At 44.2% G+C, this 25288-nt stretch overlaps 1 protein-coding gene across 1 annotated transcript in view; it reads left to right on the plus strand.

The window, feature by feature from the left end:
• The window catches only part of LOC115115930 (contactin-5), a gene marked incomplete at its 5' end in the record, with an annotated part of 417179 nt that overhangs the window by 54552 nt on the left and 337339 nt on the right, over positions 1 to 25288 (plus strand). The window contains one exon of the mRNA XM_065000650.1: positions 16995 to 17118. Within this exon, the coding sequence (XP_064856722.1) occupies positions 16995 to 17118 (124 nt within the window). The remainder of the gene's footprint in view (positions 1 to 16994; positions 17119 to 25288) is intronic.

The following is a 25288-nucleotide window of genomic DNA, read 5'->3' on the forward strand; positions in this document are numbered from 1 at the left end:
TGGGGTCAATGACCAGAGACAGTATGATGCGGGGTCAATAAGAGAGACAGTATGATGCGGGGTCAATGACAAGAGACAGGATGATTTGGGGTCAATGACCAGAGACAGGAAGATCTGGGGTCAATGACCAGAGACAGTATGATGTGGAGTCAATGACTAGAGACAGGATGATATGGGGTCAATGACTAGAGACAGTATGATGTGGGGTCAATGACTAGAGACAGGATGATTTGGGGTCAATGACTAGAGACTAGAGACAGTATGATGTGGGCTCAATGACCAGAGACAGTATGATGTGGGGTCAATGACCAAAGACAGTATGATGCGGGGTCAATGACCAGAGACAGTATGATGTGGGGTCAATGACCAGAGACAGTATGATGCGGGGTCAATGACCAGAGACAGTATGATGCGGAGTCAATGACAAGAGACAGTATGATGTGGGGTCAATGACTAGAGACATTATGATGTGGGGTCAATGACTAGAGACATTATGATGTGGGGTCAATGACCAGAGACTAGAGACAGGATGATGTGTGGTCAATGACTAGAGACAGGATGATGTGGGCGTCAATGACCAGAGACTAAAGACAGTATCATGTGGGGTCAATGACGAGAGACAGCATGATGTGTGGTCAATGACTAGAGACAGATTGATGTGGGATCAATGACTAGAGACAGTATGATGTGGGGTCAATGACCAGAGAAGAGACAATATGATGAGGGGTCAATGACTCGAGACTAGAGACAGTATGATGTGGGGTCAATGACTAGAGACAGTATAATGTGGGGTCAATGACTAGAGACAGGATGATTTGGGGTCAATGTCTAGAGACAAGATGATGTGGGGTCAATGACTAGAGACTAGAGACAGTATGATGTGGGGTCAATGACTAGAGACAGTATGATGACAGTCAATGACCAGAGACAGTATGATGCGGGGTCAATGACCAGAGACAGTATGATGCGGGGTCAATGACCAGAGACAGTATGATGCGGGGTCAATGACAAGAGACAGTATGATGTGGGGTCAATGACTAGAGACAGTATGATGTGGGGTCAATGACCAGAGACTAGATACAGTATGATGTGGGGTCAATGACCAGAGACAGGATGATTTGGGGTCAATGACTAGAGACAGTATGATGTGGGGTCAATGACCAGAGACTAGAGACAGTATTATGTGGGGTCAATGACCAGAGACCGTATGATGTGGGGCCAATGACCAGAGACTAGAGACAGTATGATGTGGGGTCAATGACAAGAGACAGTATGATGTGGGGTCAATGACCAGAGACTAGAGACAGTATGATGTGGGGTCAATGACCAGAGACAGTATGATGTGGGGTCAATGACCAGAGACAGTATGATGTGGGGTCAATGACCAGAGACAGTATGATGCGTGGTCAATGACAAGAGACAGTATGATGTGGGGTCAATGCCTAGAGACAAGAGACAGTATGATGTGGGGTCAATGACCGGAGAAGAGACAATATGATGTGGGGTCAATGACTGGAGACATTAGGATGTGGGGTCAATGACTATAGACAGGAAGATGTGGGGTCAATGACTAGAGACAGGAAGATGTGGGGTCAATGACTAGAGACAGGAATATGTGGGGTCAATGACTAGAGACAGGAAGATGTGGGGTCAATGCCTAGAGACAAGAAACAGTATGATGTGAGGTCAATGACCGGAGAAGAGACAGTATGATGTGGGGTCAATAACCAGAGACTAGAGACAGTATGATGTGGGGTCAATAATAAGAGATTAGGGACAGTATGATGTGGGGTCAATAACTAGAGACAGTATGATGTGGGGTCAATGACTAGAGACAGTATGGTGTGGGGTCAATGACTAGAGACAGTATGGTGTGGGGTCAATGACTAGAGACAGGATATTGTGGGGTCAATGACTAGAGACAGTATGATGTGGGGTCAATGACTAGAGACAGTGTGATGTGGTGATGTGGGACTAGAGACAGTGTGATGTGATGACCAGAGAAGAGACAATGAGGGGTCAATGACTCGAGACTAGAGACAGTATGATGTGGGGTCAATGGCTAGAGACTATGATGTGGAGTCAATGACTAGCGACTAGAGACAGTATGATGTGGGGTCAATGACCAGAGACTAGAGACAGTATGATGTGGGCTCAATGACCAGAGACAGTATGATGTGGGCTCAATGACCAGAGACAGTATGATGTGGGGTCAATGACCAGAGACAGTATGATGCGGGGGTCAATGAGAGAGACAGTATGATGCGGGGTCAATGACAAGAGACAGTATGATGTGGGGTCAATGACCAGAGACAGGATGATTTGGGGTCAATGACCAGAGACAGGAAGATCTGGGGTCAATGACCAGAGACAGTATGATGTGGAGTCAATGACTAGAGACAGGATGATATGGGGTCAATGACTAGAGACAGTATGATGTGGGGTCAATGACTAAAGACTAGAGACAGTATGATGTGGGGTCAATGACCAGAGAAGAGACAATATGATGAGGGGTCAATGACTCAAGACTAGAGACAGTATGATGTGGGGTCAATGACCAGAGACTAGAGACAGTATGATGTGGGGTCAATGATCAGAGACTAGAGACAGTATGATGTGGAGTCAATGACTAGAGACAGGATGATGTGGGGTCAATGACTAGAGACAGTATGATGTGCGGTCAATGACTAGAGACAGTATGATGTGCGGTCAATGACTAGAGACTATGATGGGGTCAATGACTAGCGACAGTATGATGTGGTGTCAATGACTAGAGACAGAATGATGTGGGGTCAATGGCCAGAGACTAGAGACAGTATGATGTGGGGTCAATGACTAGAGACAGTATGATGTGGGGTCAATGACTAGAGACAGGATGATTTGGGGTCAATGACTAGAGACAGGATATTGTAGGTCAATGACTAGAGACAGTATGATGTGGGGTCAATGATCAGAGACTAGAGACAGTATGATGTGGAGTCACTGGCAAGAGACTAGAGACAGGATGATTTGGGGTCAATGACTAGCGATAGGATGATTTGGTGTCAATGACAAGAGACAGTATGATGTGGGTGACTAGAGACAGTATGATGTGGTCAATGACCAGAGACAGTATGATGTGGGGTCAATGACCAGAGACCGTATGATGTGGGGTCAATGACCAGAGACAGTATGATGTGGGGTCAATGACAGAGACAGATGATTTGGGGTCAATGACTAGATGATTTGGGGTCAACAGTGACTAGAGACAGGATGATTTGGAGTCAATGACTAGAGACAGTATAATGTGGGGTCAATGACTAGAGACAGGATGATTTGGGGTCAATGTCTAGAGACAAGATGATGTGGGGTCAATGACTAGAGACTAGAGACAGTATGATGTGGGGTCAATGACCAGAGACAGTATAATGCGGGGTCAATGACCAGAGACAGTATGATGTGGGGTCAATGCCCAGAGACAGTATGATGCGGGGTCAATGACCAGAGACAGTATGATGCGGGGTCAATGACAAGAGACAGTATGATGTGGGGTCAATGACTAGAGACATTATGATGTGGGGTCAATGACTAGAGACATTATGATGTGGGGTCAATGACCAGAGACTAGAGACAGGATGATGTGTGGTCAATGACTAGAGACAGGATGATGTGGTGTCAATGACCAGAGACAGTATGATGTGGGCGTCAATGACCAGAGACTAAAGACAGTATCATGTGGGGTCAATGACCAGAGACTAGAGACAGGATGATTTGGGGTCAATGACTAGCGATAGGATGATTTGGTGTCAATGACAAGAGACAGTATGATGTGGGGTCAATGACTAGAGACAGTATGATGTGGGGTCAATGACCAGAGACCGTATGATGTGGGGTCAATGACCAGAGACAGTATGATGTGGGGTCAATGACTAGAGACAGTATGGTGTGGGGTCAATGACTAGAGACAGTATGGTGTGGGGTCAATGACTAGAGACAGTATGATGTGGGGTCAATGCCTAGAGACAAGAGACAGTATGATGTGGGGTCAATGACCGGAGAAGAGACAATATGATGTGGGGTCAATGACTGGAGACATGAGGATGTGGGGTCAATGACTAGAGACAGGAAGATGTGGGGTCAATGACTAGAGACAGGAAGATGTGGGGTCAATGACTAGAGACAGGAAGATGTGGGGTCAATGCCTAGAGACAAGAAACAGTATGATGTGAGGTCAATGACCGGAGAAGAGACAGTATGATGTGGGGTCAATAACCAGAGACTAGAGACAGTATGATGTGGGGTCAATAATAAGAGATTAGGGACAGTATGATGTGGGGTCAATGACTAGAGACAGTATGATGTGGGGTCAATGACTAGAGACAGTATGGTGTGGGGTCAATGACTAGAGACAGTATGGTGTGGGGTCAATGACTAGAGACAGGATATTGTGGGGTCAATGACTAGAGACAGTATGATGTGGGGTCAATGACTAGAGACAGTGTGATGTGGGGTCAATGACAAGAGACCGTATGATGTGGGGTCAATGACCAGAGACTAGAGACAGTATGATGTGGGCTCAATGACCAGAGACAGTATGATGTGGGGTCAATGACCAGAGACAGTATGATGCGGGGTCAATGACAAGAGACAGTATGATGCGGGGTCAATGACAAGAGACAGTATGATGTGGGGTCAATGACTAGAGACATTATGATGTGGGGTCAATGACTAGAGACTAGAGACAGTATGATGTGGGCTCAATGACTAGAGACATTATGATGTGGGGTCAATGACCAGAGACAGTATGATGTGGGGACAATGACCAGAGACAGTATGATGCGGTGTCAATGAGAGAGACAGTATGATGCGGGGTCAATGACAAGAGACAGTATGATGTGGGGTCAATGACCAGAGACAGGATGATTTGGGGTCAATGACCAGAGACAGGAAGATCTGGGGTCAATGACCAGAGACAGTATGATGTGGAGTCAATGACTAGAGACAGGATGATATGGGGTCAATGACTAGAGACAGTATGATGTGGGGTCAATGACTAGAGACAGTATGATGTGGGGTCAATGACTAGAGACAGTATGATGTGGGGTCAATGACTAGAGACAGTATAATGTGGGGTCAATGACTAGAGACAGGATGATTTGGGGTCAATGTCTAGAGACAAGATGATGTGGGGTCAATGACTAGAGACTAGAGACAGTATGATGTGGGGTCAATGACTAGAGACAGTATGATGTGGGGTCAATGACCAGAGACAGTATGATGCGGGGTCAATGACCAGAGACAGTATGATGCGGGGTCAATGACCAGAGACAGTATGATGCGGGGTCAATGACAAGAGACAGTATGATGTGGGGTCAATGACTAGAGACAGTATGATGTGGGGTCAATGACCAGAGACTAGAGACAGTATGATGTGGGGTCAATGACCAGAGACAGGATGATTTGGGGTCAATGACTAGAGACAGTATGATGTGGGTCAATGACCAGAGAGACAGTATGATGATGGGGTCAATGACCAGAGACTAGAGACAGTATGATGTGGGGTCAATGACCAGAGACAGTATGATGTGGGGTCAATGACCAGAGACTAGAGACAGTATGATGTGGGGGGTCAATGACCAGAGACAGTATGATGTGGGGCCAATGACCAGAGACTAGAGACAGTATGATGTGGGGTCAATGACAAGAGACAGTATGATGTGGGGTCAATGACCAGAGACTAGAGACAGTATGATGTGGGGTCAATGACCAGAGACAGTATGATGTGGGGTCAATGACCAGAGACAGTATGATGTGGGGTCAATGACCAGAGACAGTATGATGTGGGGTCAATGGGTCAATGACAAGAGACAGTATGATGTGGGGTCAATGCCTAGAGACAAGAGACAGTATGATGTGGGGTCAATGACCGGAGAAGAGACAATATGATGTGGGGTCAATGACTGGAGACATTAGGATGTGGGGTCAATGACTATAGACAGGAAGATGTGGGGTCAATGACTAGAGACAGGAAGATGTGGGGTCAATGCCTAGAGACAAGAGACAGTATGATGTGGGGTCAATGACCGGAGAAGAGACAATATGATGTGGGGTCAATGACTGGAGACATGAGGATGTGGGGTCAATGACTAGAGACAGGAAGATGTGGGGTCAATGACTAGAGACAGGAAGATGTGGGGTCAATGACTAGAGACAGGAAGATGTGGGGTCAATGCCTAGAGACAAGAAACAGTATGATGTGAGGTCAATGACCGGAGAAGAGACAGTATGATGTGGGGTCAATAACCAGAGACTAGAGACAGTATGATGTGGGGTCAATAATAAGAGATTAGGGACAGTATGATGTGGGGTCAATGACTAGAGACAGTATGATGTGGGGTCAATGACTAGAGACAGTATGGTGTGGGGTCAATGACTAGAGACAGGATATTGTGGGGTCAATGACTAGAGACAGTGTGATGTGGTGATGTGGGACTAGAGACAGTGTGATGTGATGACCAGAGAAGAGACAATATGATGAGGGGTCAATGACTCGAGACTAGAGACAGTATGATGTGGGGTCAATGGCTAGAGACTATGATGTGGAGTCAATGACTAGCGACTAGAGACAGTATGATGTGGGGTCAATGACCAGAGACTAGAGACAGTATGATGTGGGCTCAATGACCAGAGACAGTATGATGTGGGCTCAATGACCAGAGACAGTATGATGTGGGGTCAATGACCAGAGACAGTATGATGCGGGGTCAATGAGAGAGACAGTATGATGCGGGGTCAATGACAAGAGACAGTATGATGTGGGGTCAATGACCAGAGACAGGATGATTTGGGGTCAATGACCAGAGACAGGAAGATCTGGGGTCAATGACCAGAGACAGTATGATGTGGAGTCAATGACTAGAGACAGGATGATATGGGGTCAATGACTAGAGACAGTATGATGTGGGGTCAATGACTAAAGACTAGAGACAGTATGATGTGGGGTCAATGACCAGAGAAGAGACAATATGATGAGGGGTCAATGACTCAAGACTAGAGACAGTATGATGTGGGGTCAATGACCAGAGACTAGAGACAGTATGATGTGGGGTCAATGATCAGAGACTAGAGACAGTATGATGTGGAGTCAATGACTAGAGACAGGATGATGTGGGTTCAATGACTAGAGACAGTATGATGTGCGGTCAATGACTAGAGACAGTATGATGTGCGGTCAATGACTAGAGACTATGATGTGGGGTCAATGACTAGCAACAGTATGATGTGGTGTCAATGACTAGAGACAGAATGATGTGGGGTCAATGGCCAGAGACTAGAGACAGTATGATGTGGGGTCAATGACTAGAGACAGTATGATGTGGGGTCAATGACTAGAGACAGGATGATTTGGGGTCAATGACTAGAGACAGGATATTGTAGGATCAATGACTAGAGACAGTATGATGTGGGGTCAATGATCAGAGACTAGAGACAGTATGATGTGGAGTCACTGGCAAGAGACTAGAGACAGGATGATTTGGGGTCAATGACTAGCGATAGGATGATTTGGTGTCAATGACAAGAGACAGTATGATGTGGGGTCAATGACTAGAGACAGTATGATGTGGGGTCAATGACCAGAGACCGTATGATGTGGGGTCAATGACCAGAGACCGTAGGATGTGGGGTCAATGACCAGAGACAGTATGATGTGGGGTCAATGACTAGAGACATGATGATTTGGGGTCAATGACTAGAGACAGGATGATTTGGGGTCAATGACTAGAGACAGTATGATGTGGGGTCAATGACTAGAGACAGGATGATTTGGGGTCAATGACTAGAGACAGTATAATGTGGGGTCAATGACTAGAGACAGGATGATTTGGGGTCAATGTCTAGAGACAAGATGATGTGGGGTCAATGACTAGAGACTAGAGACAGTATGATGTGGGGTCAATGACCAGAGACAGTATAATGCGGGGTCAATGACCAGAGACAGTATGATGTGGGGTCAATGACCAGAGACAGTATGATGCGGGGTCAATGACCAGAGACAGTATGATGCGGGGTCAATGACCAGAGACAGTATGATGCGGGGTCAATGACAAGAGACAGTATGATGTGGGGTCAATGACTAGAGACATTATGATGTGGGGTCAATGACTAGAGACATTATGATGTGGGGTCAATGACCAGAGATTAGAGACAGGATGATGTGTGGTCAATGACTAGAGACAGGATGATGTGGTGTCAATGACCAGAGACAGTATGATGTGGGGTCAATGGCTAGAGACTATGATGTGGAGTCAATGACTAGCGACTAGAGACAGTATGACGTGGGGTCAATGACCAGAGACTAGAGACAGTATGATGTGGGCTCAATGACCAGAGACAGTATGATGTGGGCTCAATGACCAGAGACAGTATGATGTGGGGTCAATGACTAGAGACAGTATGATGTGGGGTCAATGACTAGAGACAGTATGGTGTGGGGTCAATGACTAGAGACAGGATGATTTGGGGTCAATGTCTAGAGACAAGATGATGTGGGGTCAATGACTAGAGACAGGATATTGTGGGGTCAATGACTAGAGACATGAGGATGTGGGGTCAATGACTAAAGACTAGAGACAGTATGATGTGGGGTCAATGACCAGAGAAGAGACAATATGATGAGGGGTCAATGACTCAAGACTAGAGACAGTATGATGTGGGGTCAATGACCAGAGACTAGAGACAGTATGATGTGGGGTCAATGATCAGACACTAGAGACAGTATGATGTGGAGTCAATGACTAGAGACAGGATGATGTGGGGTCAATGACTAGAGACAGTATGATGTGCGGTCAATGACTAGAGACAGTATGATGTGCGGTCAATGACTAGAGACAGTATGATGTGGTGTCAATGACTAGAGACAGAATGATGTGGGGTCAATGGCCAGAGACTAGAGACAGTATGATGTGGGGTCAATGACTAGAGACAGTATGATGTGGGGTCAATGACTAGAGACAGGATGATTTGGGGTCAATGACTAGAGACAGGATATTGTAGGATCAATGACTAGAGACAGTATGATGTGGGGTCAATGATCAGAGACTAGAGACAGTATGATGTGGAGTCACTGGCAAGAGACTAGAGACAGGATGATTTGGGGTCAATGACTAGCGATAGGATGATTTGGTGTCAATGACAAGAGACAGTATGATGTGGGGTCAATGACTAGAGACAGCATGATGTGGGGTCAATGACCAGAGACCGTATGATGTGGGGTCAATGACCAGAGACCGTAGGATGTGGGGTCAATGACCAGAGACAGTATGATGTGGGGTCAATGATAGAGACATGATGATTTGGGGTAAATGACTAGAGACAGGATGATTTGGGGTCAATGACTAGAGACAGTATGATGTGGGGTCAATGACTAGAGACAGGATGATTTGGGGTCAATGACTAGAGACAGTATAATGTGGGGTCAATGACTAGAGACAGGATGATTTGGGGTCAATGTCTAGAGACAAGATGATGTGGGGTCAATGACTAGAGACTAGAGACAGTATGATGTGGGGTCAATTACCAGAGACAGTATAATGCGGGGTCAATGACCAGAGACAGTATGATGTGGGGTCAATGACCAGAGACAGTATGATGCGGGGTCAATGACCAGAGACAGTATGATGCGGGGTCAATGACCAGAGACAGTATGATGCGGGGTCAATGACAAGAGACAGTATGATGTGGGGTCAATGACTAGAGACATTATGATGTGGGGTCAATGACTAGAGACATTATGATGTGGGGTCAATGACCAGAGACTAGAGACAGGATGATGTGTGGTCAATGACTAGAGACAGGATGATGTGGTGTCAATGACCAGAGACAGTATGATGTGGGCGTCAATGACCAGAGACTACAGAGAGTATCATGTGGGGTCAATGACCAGAGACTAGAGACAGGATGATTTGGGGTCAATGACTAGCGATAGGATGATTTGGTGTCAATGACAAGAGACAGTATGATGTGGGGTCAATGACTAGAGACAGTATGATGTGGGGTCAATGACCAGAGACCGTATGATGTGGGGTCAATGACCAGAGACCGTAGGATGTGGGGTCAATGACCAGAGACAGTATGATGTGGGGTCAATGACTAGAGACATGATGATTTGGGGTCAATGACTAGAGACAGGATGATTTGGGGTCAATGACTAGAGACAGTATGATGTGGGGTCAATGACTAGAGACAGGATGATTTGGGGTCAATGACTAGAGACAGTATAATGTGGGGTCAATGACTAGAGACAGGATGATTTGGGGTCAATGACTAGAGACAGTATGATGTGGGGTCAATGACCAGAGACAGTATAATGCGGGGTCAATGACCAGAGACAGTATGATGTGGGGTCAATGACCAGAGACAGTATGATGCGGGGTCAATGACCAGAGACAGTATGATGCGGGGTCAATGACCAGAGACAGTATGATGCGGGGTCAATGACAAGAGACAGTATGATGTGGGGTCAATGACTAGAGACATTATGATGTGGGGTCAATGACTAGAGACATTATGATGTGGGGTCAATGACCAGAGACTAGAGACAGGATGATGTGTGGTCAATGACTAGAGACAGGATGATGTGGTGTCAATGACCAGAGACAGTATGATGTGGGCGTCAATGACCAGAGACTACAGAGAGTATCATGTGGGGTCAATGACCAGAGACTAGAGACAGGATGATTTGGGGTCAATGACTAGCGATAGGATGATTTGGTGTCAATGACAAGAGACAGTATGATGTGGGGTCAATGACTAGAGACAGTATGATGTGGGGACAATGACCAGAGACCGTATGATGTGGGGTCAATGACCAGAGACCGTATGATGTGGGGTCAATGACCAGAGACAGTATGATGTGGGGTCAATGACTAGAGACAGGATGATTTGGGGGCAATGACTAGAGACAGTATGATGTGGGGTCAATGACTAGAGACAGGATGATTTGGGGTCAATGACTAGAGACAGTATAATGTGGGGTCAATGACTAGAGACAGGATGATTTGGGGTCAATGTCTAGAGACAAGATGATGTGGGGTCAATGACTAGAGACTAGAGACAGTATGATGTGGGGTCAATGACCAGAGACAGTATAATGCGGGGTCAATGACCAGAGACAGTATGATGTGGGGTCAATGACCAGAGACAGTATGATGCGGGGTCAATGACCAGAGACAGTATGATGCGGGGTCAATGACCAGAGACAGTATGATGCGGGGTCAATGACAAGAGACATTATGATGTGGGGTCAATGACTAGAGACATTATGATGTGGGGTCAATGACTAGAGACATTATGATGTGGGGTCAATGACCAGAGACTAGAGACAGGATGATGTGTGGTCAATGACTAGAGACAGGATGATGTGGTGTCAATGACCAGAGACAGTATGATGTGGGCGTCAATGACCAGAGACTAAAGACAGTATCATGTGGGGTCAATGACGAGAGACAGCATGATGTGTGGTCAATGACTAGAGACAGATTGATGTGGGATCAATGACTAGAGACAGTATGATGTGGGGTCAATGACCAGAGAAGAGACTATGATGAGGGGTCAATGACTCGAGACTAGAGACAGTATGATGTGGGGTCAATGGCTAGAGACTATGATGTGGAGTCAATGACTAGCGACTAGAGACAGTATGACGTGGGGTCAATGACCAGAGACTAGAGACAGTATGATGTGGGCTCAATGACCAGAGACAGTATGATGTGGGCTCAATGACCAGAGACAGTATGATGTGGGGTCAATGACTAGAGACAGTATGATGTGGGGTCAATGACTAGAGACAGTATGGTGTGGGGTCAATGACTAGAGACAGGATGATTTGGGGTCAATGTCTAGAGACAAGATGATGTGGGGTCAATGACTAGAGACAGGATATTGTGGGGTCAATGACTAGAGACATGAGGATGTGGGGTCAATGACTAAAGACTAGAGACAGTATGATGTGGGGTCAATGACCAGAGAAGAGACAATATGATGAGGGGTCAATGACTCAAGACTAGAGACAGTATGATGTGGGGTCAATGACCAGACACTAGAGACAGTATGATGTGGGGTCAATGATCAGACACTAGAGACAGTATGATGTGGAGTCAATGACTAGAGACAGGATGATGTGGGGTCAATGACTAGAGACAGTATGATGTGCGGTCAATGACTAGAGACAGTATGATGTGCGGTCAATGACTAGAGACTATGATGTGGGGTCAATGACTAGAGACAGGATGATGTGGTGTCAATGACCAGAGACAGTATGATGTGGGCGTCAATGACCAGAGACTACAGAGAGTATCATGTGGGGTCAATGACCAGAGACTAGAGACAGGATGATTTGGGGTCAATGACTAGCGATAGGATGATTTGGTGTCAATGACAAGAGACAGTATGATGTGGGGTCAATGACTAGAGACAGTATGATGTGGGGACAATGACCAGAGACCGTATGATGTGGGGTCAATGACCAGAGACCGTATGATGTGGGGTCAATGACCAGAGACAGTATGATGTGGGGTCAATGACTAGAGACATTATGATGTGGGGTCAATGACTAGAGACAGTATGATGTGGGGTCAATGATCAGACACTAGAGACAGTATGATGTGGAGTCAATGACTAGAGACAGGATGATGTGGGTTCAATGACTAGAGACAGTATGATGTGCGGTCAATGACTAGAGACAGTATGATGTGCGGTCAATGACTAGAGACTATGATGTGGGGTCAATGACTAGCGACAGTATGATGTGGTGTCAATGACTAGAGACAGAATGATGTGGGGTCAATGGCCAGAGACTAGAGACAGTATGATGTGGGGTCAATGACTAGAGACAGTATGATGTGGGGTCAATGACTAGAGACAGGATGATTTGGGGTCAATGACTAGAGACAGGATATTGTAGGATCAATGACTAGAGACAGTATGATGTGGGGTCAATGATCAGAGACTAGAGACAGTATGATGTGGAGTCACTGGCAAGAGACTAGAGACAGGATGATTTGGGGTCAATGACTAGCGATAGGATGATTTGGTGTCAATGACAAGAGACAGTATGATGTGGGGTCAATGACTAGAGACAGTATGATGTGGGGTCAATGACCAGAGACCGTATGATGTGGGGTCAATGACCAGAGACCGTAGGATGTGGGGTCAATGACCAGAGACAGTATGATGTGGGGTCAATGACTAGAGACATGATGATTTGGGGTCAATGACTAGAGACAGGATGATTTGGGGTCAATGACTAGAGACAGTATGATGTGGGGTCAATGACTAGAGACAGGATGATTTGGGGTCAATGACTAGAGACAGTATAATGTGGGGTCAATGACTAGAGACAGGATGATTTGGGGTCAATGTCTAGAGACAAGATGATGTGGGGTCAATGACTAGAGACTAGAGACAGTATGATGTGGGGTCAATGACCAGAGACAGTATAATGCGGGGTCAATGACCAGAGACAGTATGATGTGGGGTCAATGACCAGAGACAGTATGATGCGGGGTCAATGACCAGAGACAGTATGATGCGGGGTCAATGACCAGAGACAGTATGATGCGGGGTCAATGACAAGAGACAGTATGATGTGGGGTCAATGACTAGAGACATTATGATGTGGGGTCAATGACTAGAGACATTATGATGTGGGGTCAATGACCAGAGACTAGAGACAGGATGATGTGTGGTCAATGACTAGAGACAGGATGATGTGGTGTCAATGACCAGAGACAGTATGATGTGGGCGTCAATGACCAGAGACTAAAGAGAGTATCATGTGGGGTCAATGACCAGAGACTAGAGACAGGATGATTTGGGGTCAATGACTAGCGATAGGATGATTTGGTGTCAATGACAAGAGACAGTATGATGTGGGGTCAATGACTAGAGACAGTATGATGTGGGGACAATGACCAGAGACCGTATGATGTGGGGTCAATGACCAGAGACCGTATGATGTGGGGTCAATGACCAGAGACAGTATGATGTGGGGTCAATGACTAGAGACATGATGATTTGGGGTCAATGACTAGAGACAGGATGATTTGGGGTCAATGACTAGAGACAGTATGATGTGGGGTCAATGACTAGAGACAGGATGATTTGGGGTCAATGACTAGAGACAGTATAATGTGGGGTCAATGACTAGAGACAGGATGATTTGGGGTCAATGTCTAGAGACAAGATGATGTGGGGTCAATGACTAGAGACTAGAGACAGTATGATGTGGGGTCAATGACCAGAGACAGTATAATGCGGGGTCAATGACCAGAGACAGTATGATGTGGGGTCAATGACCAGAGACAGTATGATGCGGGGTCAATGACCAGAGACAGTATGATGCGGGGTCAATGACAAGAGACAGTATGATGCGGGGTCAATGACTAGAGACATTATGATGTGGGGTCAATGACTAGAGACATTATGATGTGGGGTCAATGACTAGAGACATTATGATGTGGGGTCAATGACCAGAGACTAGAGACAGGATGATGTGTGGTCAATGACTAGAGACAGGATGATGTGGTGTCAATGACCAGAGACAGTATGATGTGGGCGTCAATGACTAGAGACTAAAGACAGTATCATGTGGGGTCAATGACCAGAGACTAGAGACAGGATGATGTGGAGTCAATGACGAGAGACAGCATGATGTGTGGTCAATGACTAGAGACAGGATGATGTGGGGTCAATGACTAGAGACAGGATATTGTGGGATCAATGACTAGAGACAGTATGCTGTGAGGTCAATGACCAGAGAAGAGACAATATGATGAGGGGTCAATGACTTGAGACTAGAGACAGTATGATGTGGGGTCAATGGCTAGAGATTATGATGTGGAGTCAATGACTAGCGACTAGAGACAGTATGATGTGGGGTCAATGACCAGAGACTAGAGACAGTATGATGTGGGCTCAATGACCAGAGACAGTATGATGTGGGCTCAATGACCAGAGACAGTATGATGTGGGGTCAATGACTAGAGACAGTATGATGTGGGGTCAATGACTAGAGACAGTATGGTGTGGGGTCAATGACTAGAGACAGGATGATTTGGGGTCAATGTCTAGAGACAAGATGATGTGGGGTCAATGACTAGAGACAGGATATTGTGGGGTCAATGACTAGAGACAGGATGATGTGGGGTCAATGACTAGAGACAGTATAATGTGGGGTCAATGACTAGAGACATGAGGATGTGGGGTCAATGACTAAAGACTAGAGACAGTATGATGTGGGGTCAATGACCAGAGAAGAGACAATATGATGAGGGGTCAATGACTCAAGACTAGAGACAGTATGATGTGGGGTCAATGACCAGAGACAGTATGATGCGGGGTCAATGACCAGAGACAGTATGATGCGGGGTCAATGACCAGAGACAGTATGATGCGGGGTCAATGACAAGAGACAGTATGATGTGGGGTCAATGACTAGAGACATTATGATGTGGGGTCAATGACTAGAGACATTATGATGTGGGGTCAATGACTAGAAACTAGAGACAGTATGATGTGGGGTCAATGACGAGAGACTAGAGACAGTATGATGTGGTGGTATCATGTCAGTCTGTTAGTGGTACTAAGGGGAGGCTGGTGGTATCATGTCAGTCTGTTAGTGGTACTAAGGGGAGGCTGGTGGTATCATGTCAGTCTGTTAGTGGTACTAAGGGGAGGCTGGTGGTATCATGTCAGCCTGTTAGTGGTACTAAGGAGAGGATGGTGGCATCATGTCAGTATGTTAGTAGGGTGCGATCACAACTTCTACATCTTGTTTTTTTCAGCGTTACTCCTAGACTGCTAGCTTCCTGTTAGTGGGGACATGACAGCATTACTCCTAGACTGCTAGCTTCCTGTTAGTGGGGACTTGACAGCGTTACTCCTTGACTGCTAGCTTCCTGCTAGTGGGGACAGGACAGTGTTACTCCTAGATTGCTAACTTCCTGCTAGTGGGGACAGGACAGCGTTACTCCTAGACTGGAGTACCAGAGCTATAAAGGGAATAGAGTACCAGAGCCCAGAACTATAAAGGGAATAGAGTACCAGAGCCCAGAACTATAAAGGGAATAGAGTACCAGAGCCCAACACTATAAAGGGAATATAGTACCAGAGCCCAACACTATAAAGGGAATATAGTACCAGAGCCCAACATTATAAAGGGAATAGAGTACCAGAGCCCAACACTATAAAGGGAATAGAGTACCAGAGCCCAGAACTATAAAGGGAATAGAGTACCAGAGCCCAGAACTATAAAGGGAATAGACTACCAGAGCCCAGAACTATAAAGGGAATAGAGTACCAGAGCCCAGAGCTATAAAGGGAATAGAGTACCAGAGCCCAGAACTATAAAGGGAATAGAGTACCAGAGCCCAGAACTATAAAGGGAATAGAGTACCAGAGCCCAACACTATAAAGGGAATAGAGTACCAGAGCCCAACACTATAAAGGGAATAGAGTACCAGAGCCCAGCACTATAAAGGGAATAGAGTACCAGAGCCCAGCACTATAAAGGGAACAGAGTACCAGAGCCCAACACTATAAAGGGAATAGAGTACCAGAGCCCAACATTATAAAGGGAATAGAGTACCAGAGCCCAGCACTATAAAGGGAATAGAGTACCAGAGCCCAATCTAATCTGATCATCTGATGTAATACTGAATTATGTAGTGTTGTAACCCCCTCTAAAATCATCTGATGTAATACTTAATTATGTAGTGTTGTAACTCCCTCTAAAATCATCTGATGTAATACTGAATTATGTAGTGTTGTAACTCCCTCTAAAATCATCTGATGTAACACTGAATTATGTAGTGTTGTAACTCCCTATAAAATCATCTGATGTAATACTGAATTATGTAGTGTTGCTGTAACTTCTAAAACCATCAGACGTTTTGGTGGCGACCTTCTTCAACGTGTGTATCTCCCTCAAACTCTTCTCTGTCTTCTCCGTGTTTTAGAGAGTGAAGAGTTTGGGCCAGTGTTTGTCCAGGAACCAGATGACGCCATCTTTCCGTTGCACTCTGAGGAGAAGAAAGTGATGATGAGCTGTGAAGCCAGAGGCAACCCTGTACCTGCATACAGGTATACCTATATCTCTATATCTAACCCTGTACCTGCATACAGGTATACCTATATCTCTATATCTAACCCTGTACCTGTATACAGGTATACATATATCTCTAACCCTGTACCTGTATACAGGTATGACTCTATCTCTATATCTAACCCTGTAGCTGCATACAGGTATACCTATATCTCTATATCTAACCCTGTACCTGTATACAGGTATACCTATATCTCTATATCTAACCCTGTACCTGCATACAGGTATACCTATATCTCTATATCTAACCCTGTACCTGTATACAGGTATACCTATATCTCTATATCTAACCCTGTACCTGCATACAGGTATACCTATATCTCTATATCTAACCCTGTACCTGTATACAGGTATACCTATATCTCTATATCTAACCCTGTACCTGCATACAGGTATACCTATATCTCTATATCTAACCCTGTACCTGCATACAGGTATACCTATATCTCTATATCTAACCCTGTACCTGTATACAGGTATACCTATATCTCTATATCTAACCCTGTACCTGCATACAGGTATACCTATATCTCTATATCTAACCCTGTACCTGTATACAGGTATACCTATATCTCTATATCTAACCCTGTACCTGCATACAGGTATACCTATATCTCTATATCTAACCCTGTACCTGTATACAGGTATACCTATATATCTAACCCTGTACCTGTATACAGGTATGACTCTATCTCTATATCTAACCCTGTACCTGCATACAGGTATACCTATATCTCTATATCTAACCCTGTACCTGTATACAGGTATACCTATATCTCTAACCCTGTACCTGCATACAGGTATGACTATATCTATATCTCTAACCCTGTACCTGTATACAGGTATACCTATATCTCTAACCCTGTACCTGTATACAGGTATGACTATATCTATATCTCTAACCCTGTACCTGTATACAGGTATACCTATATCTCTAACCCTGTACCTGTATACAGGTATGACTATATCTATATCTCTAACCCTGTACCTGTATACAGGAATACCTATATCTATATATCTAACCCTGTACCTGTATACAGGTATGACTATATCTATATCTCTAACCCTGTACCTGTATACAGGTATGACTATATCTATATCTCTAACCCTGTACCTGCATACAGGTATGACTATATTTTTTTATTTTTTTAAATTTATTTCACCTTTATTTAACCAGGTAAGCAAGTTGAGAACAAGTTCTCATTTACAATTGCGACCTGGCCAAGATAAAGCAAAGCAAAGCAGTTCGACACATACAACGACACAGAGTTACACATGGAGTAAAACAAACATACAGTCAATAATACAGTAAAAAAAAAACAAGTCTATATACAATGTGAGCAAATTAGGTGAGAAGGGAGGTAAAGGCAAAAAAGGCCATGGTGGCAAAATAAATACAATATAGCAAGTAAAACACTGGAATGGTAGTTTTGCAATGGAAGAATGTGCAAAGTAGAAATAAAAATAATGGGGTGCAAAGGAGCAAAATAAATAAATAAAATAAATACAGTAGGGAAAGAGGTAGTTGTTTGGGCTAAATTATAGGTGGGCTATGTATAGGTGCAGTAATCTGTAAGATGCTCTGACAGTTGGTGCTTAAAGCTAGTGAGGGAGATAAGTGTTTCCAATTTAAGAGATTTTTGTAGTTCGTTCCAGTCATTGGCAGCAGAGAACTGGAAGGAGAGGCGGCCAAAGAAAGAATTGGTTTTGGGGGTGACTAGAGAGATATACCTGCTGGAGCGTGTGCTACAGGTGGGAGATGCTATGGTGACCAGCGAGCTGAGATAAGGGGGGACTTTACCTAGCAGGGTCTTGTAGATGACATGGAGCCAGTGGGTTTGGCGACGAGTATGAAGCGAGGGCCAGCCAACGAGAGCGTACAGGTCGCAATGGTGGGTAGTATATGGGGCTTTGGTGACAAAACGGATTGCACTGTGATAGACTGCATCCAATTTGTTGAGTAGGGTATTGGAGGCTATTTTGTAAATGACATCGCCAAAGTCGAGGATTGGTAGGATGGTCAATTTTACAAGGGTATGTTTGGCAGCATGAGTGAAGGATGCTTTGTTGCGAAATAGGAAGCCAATTCTAGATTTAACTTTGGATTGGAGATGTTTGATATGGGTCTGGAAGGAGAGTTTACAGTCTAACCAGACACCTAAGTATTTGTAGTTGTCCTATCTATATCTCTAACCCTGTACATGTATACAGGTATACCTATATCTCTAACCCTGTACCTGTATACAGGTATGACTCTGTCTCTAACCCTGTACCTGTATACAGGTATGACTATATCTATATCTCTAACCCTGTACCTGCATACAGGTATGACTCTGTCTCTAACCCTGTACCTGTATACAGGTATGACTCTGTCTCTGTCTCTAACCCTGTACCTGCATACAGGTATGACTCTGTCTCTGTCTCTAACCCTTTACCTGTATACAGGTATGACTCTGTCTCTGTCTCTAACCCTGTACCTGTATACAGGTATGACTCTGTCTCTGTCTCTAACCCTGTACCTGTATACAGGTATGACTCTGTCTCTGTCTCTAACCCTGTACCTGTATACAGGTATGACTCTGTCTCTAACCCTGTACCTGTATACAGGTATGACTCTGTCTCTAACCCTGTACCTGTATACAGGTATGTCTCTGTCTCTGTCTCTAACCCTGTACCTGTATACAGGTATGACTCTGTCTCTGTCTCTAACCCTGTACCTGTATACAGGTATGACTCTGTCTCTGTCTCTAACCCTGTACCTGTATACAGGTATGTCTCTGTCTCTAACCCTGTACCTGTATACAGGTATGACTCTGTCTCTGTCTCTAACCCTGTACCTGTATACTGGTATGACTCTGTCTCTGTCTCTAACCCTGTACCTGTATACAGGTATGTCTCTGTCTCTAACCCTGTACCTGTATACAGGTATGACTCTGTCTCTAACCCTGTACCTGTATACAGGTATGACTCTGTCTCTAACCCTGTACCTGTATACAGGTATGTCTCTGTCTCTAACCCTGTACCTGTATACAGGTATGACTCTGTCTCTGTCTCTAACCCTGTACCTGCATACAGGTATGACTCTGTCTCTGTCTCTAACCCTTTACCTGTATACAGGTATGACTCTGTCTCTGTCTCTAACCCTGTACCTGTATACAGGTATGACTCTGTCTCTGTCTCTAACCCTGTACCTGTATACAGGTATGACTCTGTCTCTGTCTCTAACCCTGTACCTGCATACAGGTATGACTCTGTCTGTCTCTAACCCTGTACCTGTATACAGGTATGACTCTGTCTCTAACCCTGTACCTGCATACAGGTATGACTCTGTCTCTAACCCTGTACCTGTATACAGGTGTGACTCTGTCTCTGTCTCTAACCCTGTACTTGTATACAGGTATGACTCTGTCGTGCTTTTACACCAGCATTGTTTGCTGTTTGGGGTTTTAGGCTGGGTTTCTGTACAGCACTTTGAGATATCAGGTGATGTACGAAGGGCTATATAAATAAATTTGATTTGATTTGATTTGATTTGTATACAGGTATGACTCTGTCTCTGGCTCTAACCCTGTACCTGTATACAGGTATGACTCTGTCTCTGTCTCTAACCCTGTACCTGTATACAGGTATGACTCTGTCTCTGTCTCTAACCCTGCACCTGTATACAGGTATGACTCTGTCTCTAACCCTGTACCTGTATACAGGTATGACTCTGTCTCTAACCCTGTACCTGTATACAGGTATGACTCTGTCTCTGTCTCTAACCCTGCACCTGTATACAGGTATGACTCTGTCTCTGTCTCTAACCCTGTACCCGTATACAGGTATGACTCTGTCTCTGTCTCTAACCCTGCACCTGTATACAGGTATGACTCTGTCTCTGTCTCTAACCCTGTACCTGTATTCAGGTATGACTCTGTCTCTGTCTCTAACCCTGTACCTGTATTCAGGTATGACTCTGTCTCTGTCTCTAACCCTGTACCTGTATTCAGGTATGACTCTGTCTCTAACCCTGTACCTGTATACAGGTATGACTCTGTCTCTAACCCTGTACCTGTATTCAGGTATAACTCTGTCTCTGTCTCTAACCCTGTACCTAGCATCCGTGTTTAGCACTAACTGAAGTGGATTTATTTCTTTGTCTAGGTAGCCTGAAAGTAGAGCATTGCAGTAGTCTTAACTAGGAATGACAAAAGCATGGATACATTTTTCTGCATGATTTTTGGACAGAAAGTTTCTGATTTTTGCAATGTTACGTAGATGGAAAAAAGCTGTCCTCGAAATGGTCTTGATATGTTCTTCAGAAGAGAGATCAGGGTCCAGAGTAACACCGAGGTCCTTCACAGTTTTATTTGAGACGACTGTAAAACCATTAAGATTAATTGTCAGATTCAACAGAAGATCTCTTTGTTTCTTGGGACCTAGAACAAGCATCTCTGTTTTATCCGAGTTTAATAGTAGAAAGTTTGCAGCCATCCACTTCCTTATGTCTGAAACACATGCTTCTAGCGAGGGCAATTTTGGGGCTTCACCATGTTTCATTGAAATGTACAGCTGTGTGTCATCCGCATAGCAGTGAAAGTTTACATTATGTTTTCGGATAACATCCCCAAGAGGTAAAATATATAGTGAAAACAATAGTGGTCCTAAAACAGAACCTTGAGGAACACCGAAATTTACAGTTGATTTGTCAGAGGACAAACCATTCACAGAGACAAACTGATATCTTTCCGACAGATAAGATCTAAACCAGGCCAGAACATGTCCGTGTAGACCAATTTGGGTTTCCAATCTCTCCAAAAGAATGTGGTGATCGATGGTATCAAAAGCAGCACTAAGGTCTAGGAGCACGAGGACAGATGCAGAGCCTCGGTCCGATGCCATTAAAATGTAATTTACCACCTTCACAAGTGCCGTCTCAGTGCTATGATGGGGTCTAAAACCAGACTGAAGCATTTCATATACATTGTTTGTCTTCAGGAAGGCAGTGAGTTGCTGCGCAACAGCCTTCTCTAAAATTTTTGAGAGGAATGGAAGATTCGATATAGGCCGATAGTTTTTATATTTTCTGGGTCAAGGTTTGGCTTTTTCAAGAGAGGCTTTATTACTGCCACTTTTAGTGAGTTTGGTACACATCCAGTGGATAGAGAGCCGTTTATTATGTTCAACATAGGAGGGCCAAGCACAGGAAGCAGCTCTTTCAGTAGTTTAGTTGGAATAGGGTCCAGTATGCAGCTTGAAGGTTTAGAGGCCATGATTATTTTCATCATTGTGTCAAGAGATATAGTACTAAAAGACTTGAGCGTCTCTCTTGATCCTAGGTCCTGGCAGAGTTGTGCAGACTCAGGACAACTGAGGTTTGGAGGAATACGCAGGTTTAAAGAGGAGTCCGTAATTTGCTTTCTAATAATCATAATCTTTTCCTCAAAGAAGTTCATGAATTTATCACTGCTAAAGTGAAAGTCATCCTCTCTTGGGGAATGCTGCTTTTTAGTTAGCTTTGCGACAGTATCAAAAAGGAATTTCGGATTGTTCTTATTTTCCTCAATTAAGTTAGAAAAATAGGATGATCGAGCAGCAGTAAGGGCTCTTCGGTACTGCACGGTACCGTCCTTCCAAGCTAGTCGGAATACTTCCAGTTTGGTGTGGCGCCATTCCCGTTCCAATTTTCTGGAAGCTTGCTTCAAAGCTCGGTTATTTTCATTGTACCAGGGAGCTAGTTTCTTATGAGACATTTTTTTAGTTTTTAGGGGTGCAACTGCATCTAGGGTATTGCGCAAGGTTAAATTGAGATCCTCAGTTAGGTGGTTAACGGATTTTTGTCCTCTGGCGTCCTTGGGTAGGCAGAGGGAGTCTGGAAGGGCATCAAGGAATCTTTGTGTTGTCTGTGAATTTATAGCACGACTTTTGATGTTCCTTGGTTGGGGTCTGAGCAGATTATTTGTTGCAATTGCAAACGTAATAAAATGGTGGTCCGATAGTCCAGGATTATGAGGAAAAACATTAAGATCCACAACATTTATTCCATGGGACAAAACTAGGTCCAGCGTATGACTGTGACAGTGAGTGGGTCCAGAGACATGTTGGACAAAACCCACTGAGTCGATGATGGCTCCGAAAGCCTTTTGGAGTGGGTCTGTGGACTTTTCCATGTGAATATTAAAGTCACCAAAGATTAGAATATTATCTGCAATGACTACAAGGTCCGATAGGAATTCAGGGAACTCAGTGAGAAACGCTGTATATGGCCCAGGAGGCCTGTAAACAGTAGCTATAAAAAGTGATTGAGTAGGCTGCATAGATTTCATGACTAGAAGCTCAAAAGACGAAAACGTCATTTTTTTTTTTTTGTAAATTGAAATTTGCTATCGTAAATGTTAGCAACACCTCCGCCTTTGCGGGATGCACGGGGGATATGGTCACTAGTGTAGCCAGGAGCAGGAGCATCTGGGACTAAGTAGGAGGCAGTTTACTCTGGGCACGCTATTCATCCAAAAGTGAAAATGCTGCCCCCAATCCTAAAGAAGTTCACTTCCGTCAACAGGTTTTTGTATTGTGGAAGATTAGGGCGTGTTTCATAGTTTTCAACCAATGTCTGTTCACTTGGGTGTGGCCACTGAGTGAGCATAGTTTACTTTATGAAAACAATTATCTCATTTAGAAGCTAAAATTACATTTAATCTTTTCAAGAAGTTTCATATTTAAACATTTAAATTGCACAACAGTGCAATGTGAATCTGATAACTAGAATGTGACTTTCTAATATACAATTTATGTCGTCCTATCATCAGATTTAATGTCCCAAACACCAACTGATCTGACATCATATTCTTTAACCTGTTAGGGATGACCAACGGACACTTTCAACTAGTTGGAATACAGAAATATTGTTTTTTCCCCCCAACCTTTTTATGTTACCATACTCTCTCTATTTTAACAAAGGGCTTTCCAAGAGTTCATTTGTACTGTGGAGAGAAAAGGAGGAAAGGTATTTATGGGGTCATAAACCTCCACCAACAGGGCAACAGCATGACAAAACCTATCATACTACTATGGCTGACCCTGTAAACAACCTGTCATACTACTATGACTGACACTGTAAAACAACACATTACACTGCACTTATCATGTTACTATGACTGACACTGTAACACAACACCTATCATACTACTATGACTGACACTGTAACACAACACCTATCATACTACTGACTGACCCTGTAAAACAACACCTATCATACTACTATGACTGACCCTGTACAACAACACCTATCATACTACTATGACTGACTCTGTAAAACAACACATTACACTGCACTTATCATGTTACTATGACTGACACTGTAACACAACACCTATCATACTACTATGACTGACACTGTAACACAACACCTATCATACTACTGACTGACCCTGTAAAACAACACCTATCATACTACTATGACTGACCCTGTACAACAACACCTATCATACTACTATGACTGACCCTGTAAAACAACACCTGTCATACTACTATGACTGACCCTGTAAAACAACTCCTATCATACTACTATGACTGACCCTGTACAACAACACCTATCATACTACTATGACTGACCCTGTAAAACAACACCTATCATACTACTATGACTGACCTTGTAAAACAACACCTATCATACTACTATGACTGACCCTGTAAAACAACACCTATCATACTACTATGACTGACCCTGTAAAACAACACCTATCACACTACTATGACTGACCCTGTAAAACAACACCTATCATACTACTATGACTGACCCTGTAAAACAACACCTATCATACTACTATGACTGACCCTGTAAAACAACACCTATCATACTACTATGACTGACCCTGTAAAACAACACCTATCATACTACTATGACTGACCCTGTAAAAAACAACACCTATCATACTACTATGACTGACACTGTAAAACAACACCTATCATACTACTATGACTGACCCTGTAAAACAACACCTATCATACTACTATGACTGACCCTGTAAAACGACACATTACACTGCACTTATCATGTTACTATGACTGACACTGTAACACAACACCTATCATACTACTATGACTGACCCTGTAAAACAACACCTATCATACTACTATGACTGACCCTGTAAAACAACACCTATC

This window comes from Oncorhynchus nerka, linkage group LG14, assembly GCF_034236695.1.
Source record: "Oncorhynchus nerka isolate Pitt River linkage group LG14, Oner_Uvic_2.0, whole genome shotgun sequence".
Classification (NCBI taxonomy): Eukaryota; Metazoa; Chordata; class Actinopteri; order Salmoniformes; family Salmonidae; genus Oncorhynchus; species Oncorhynchus nerka.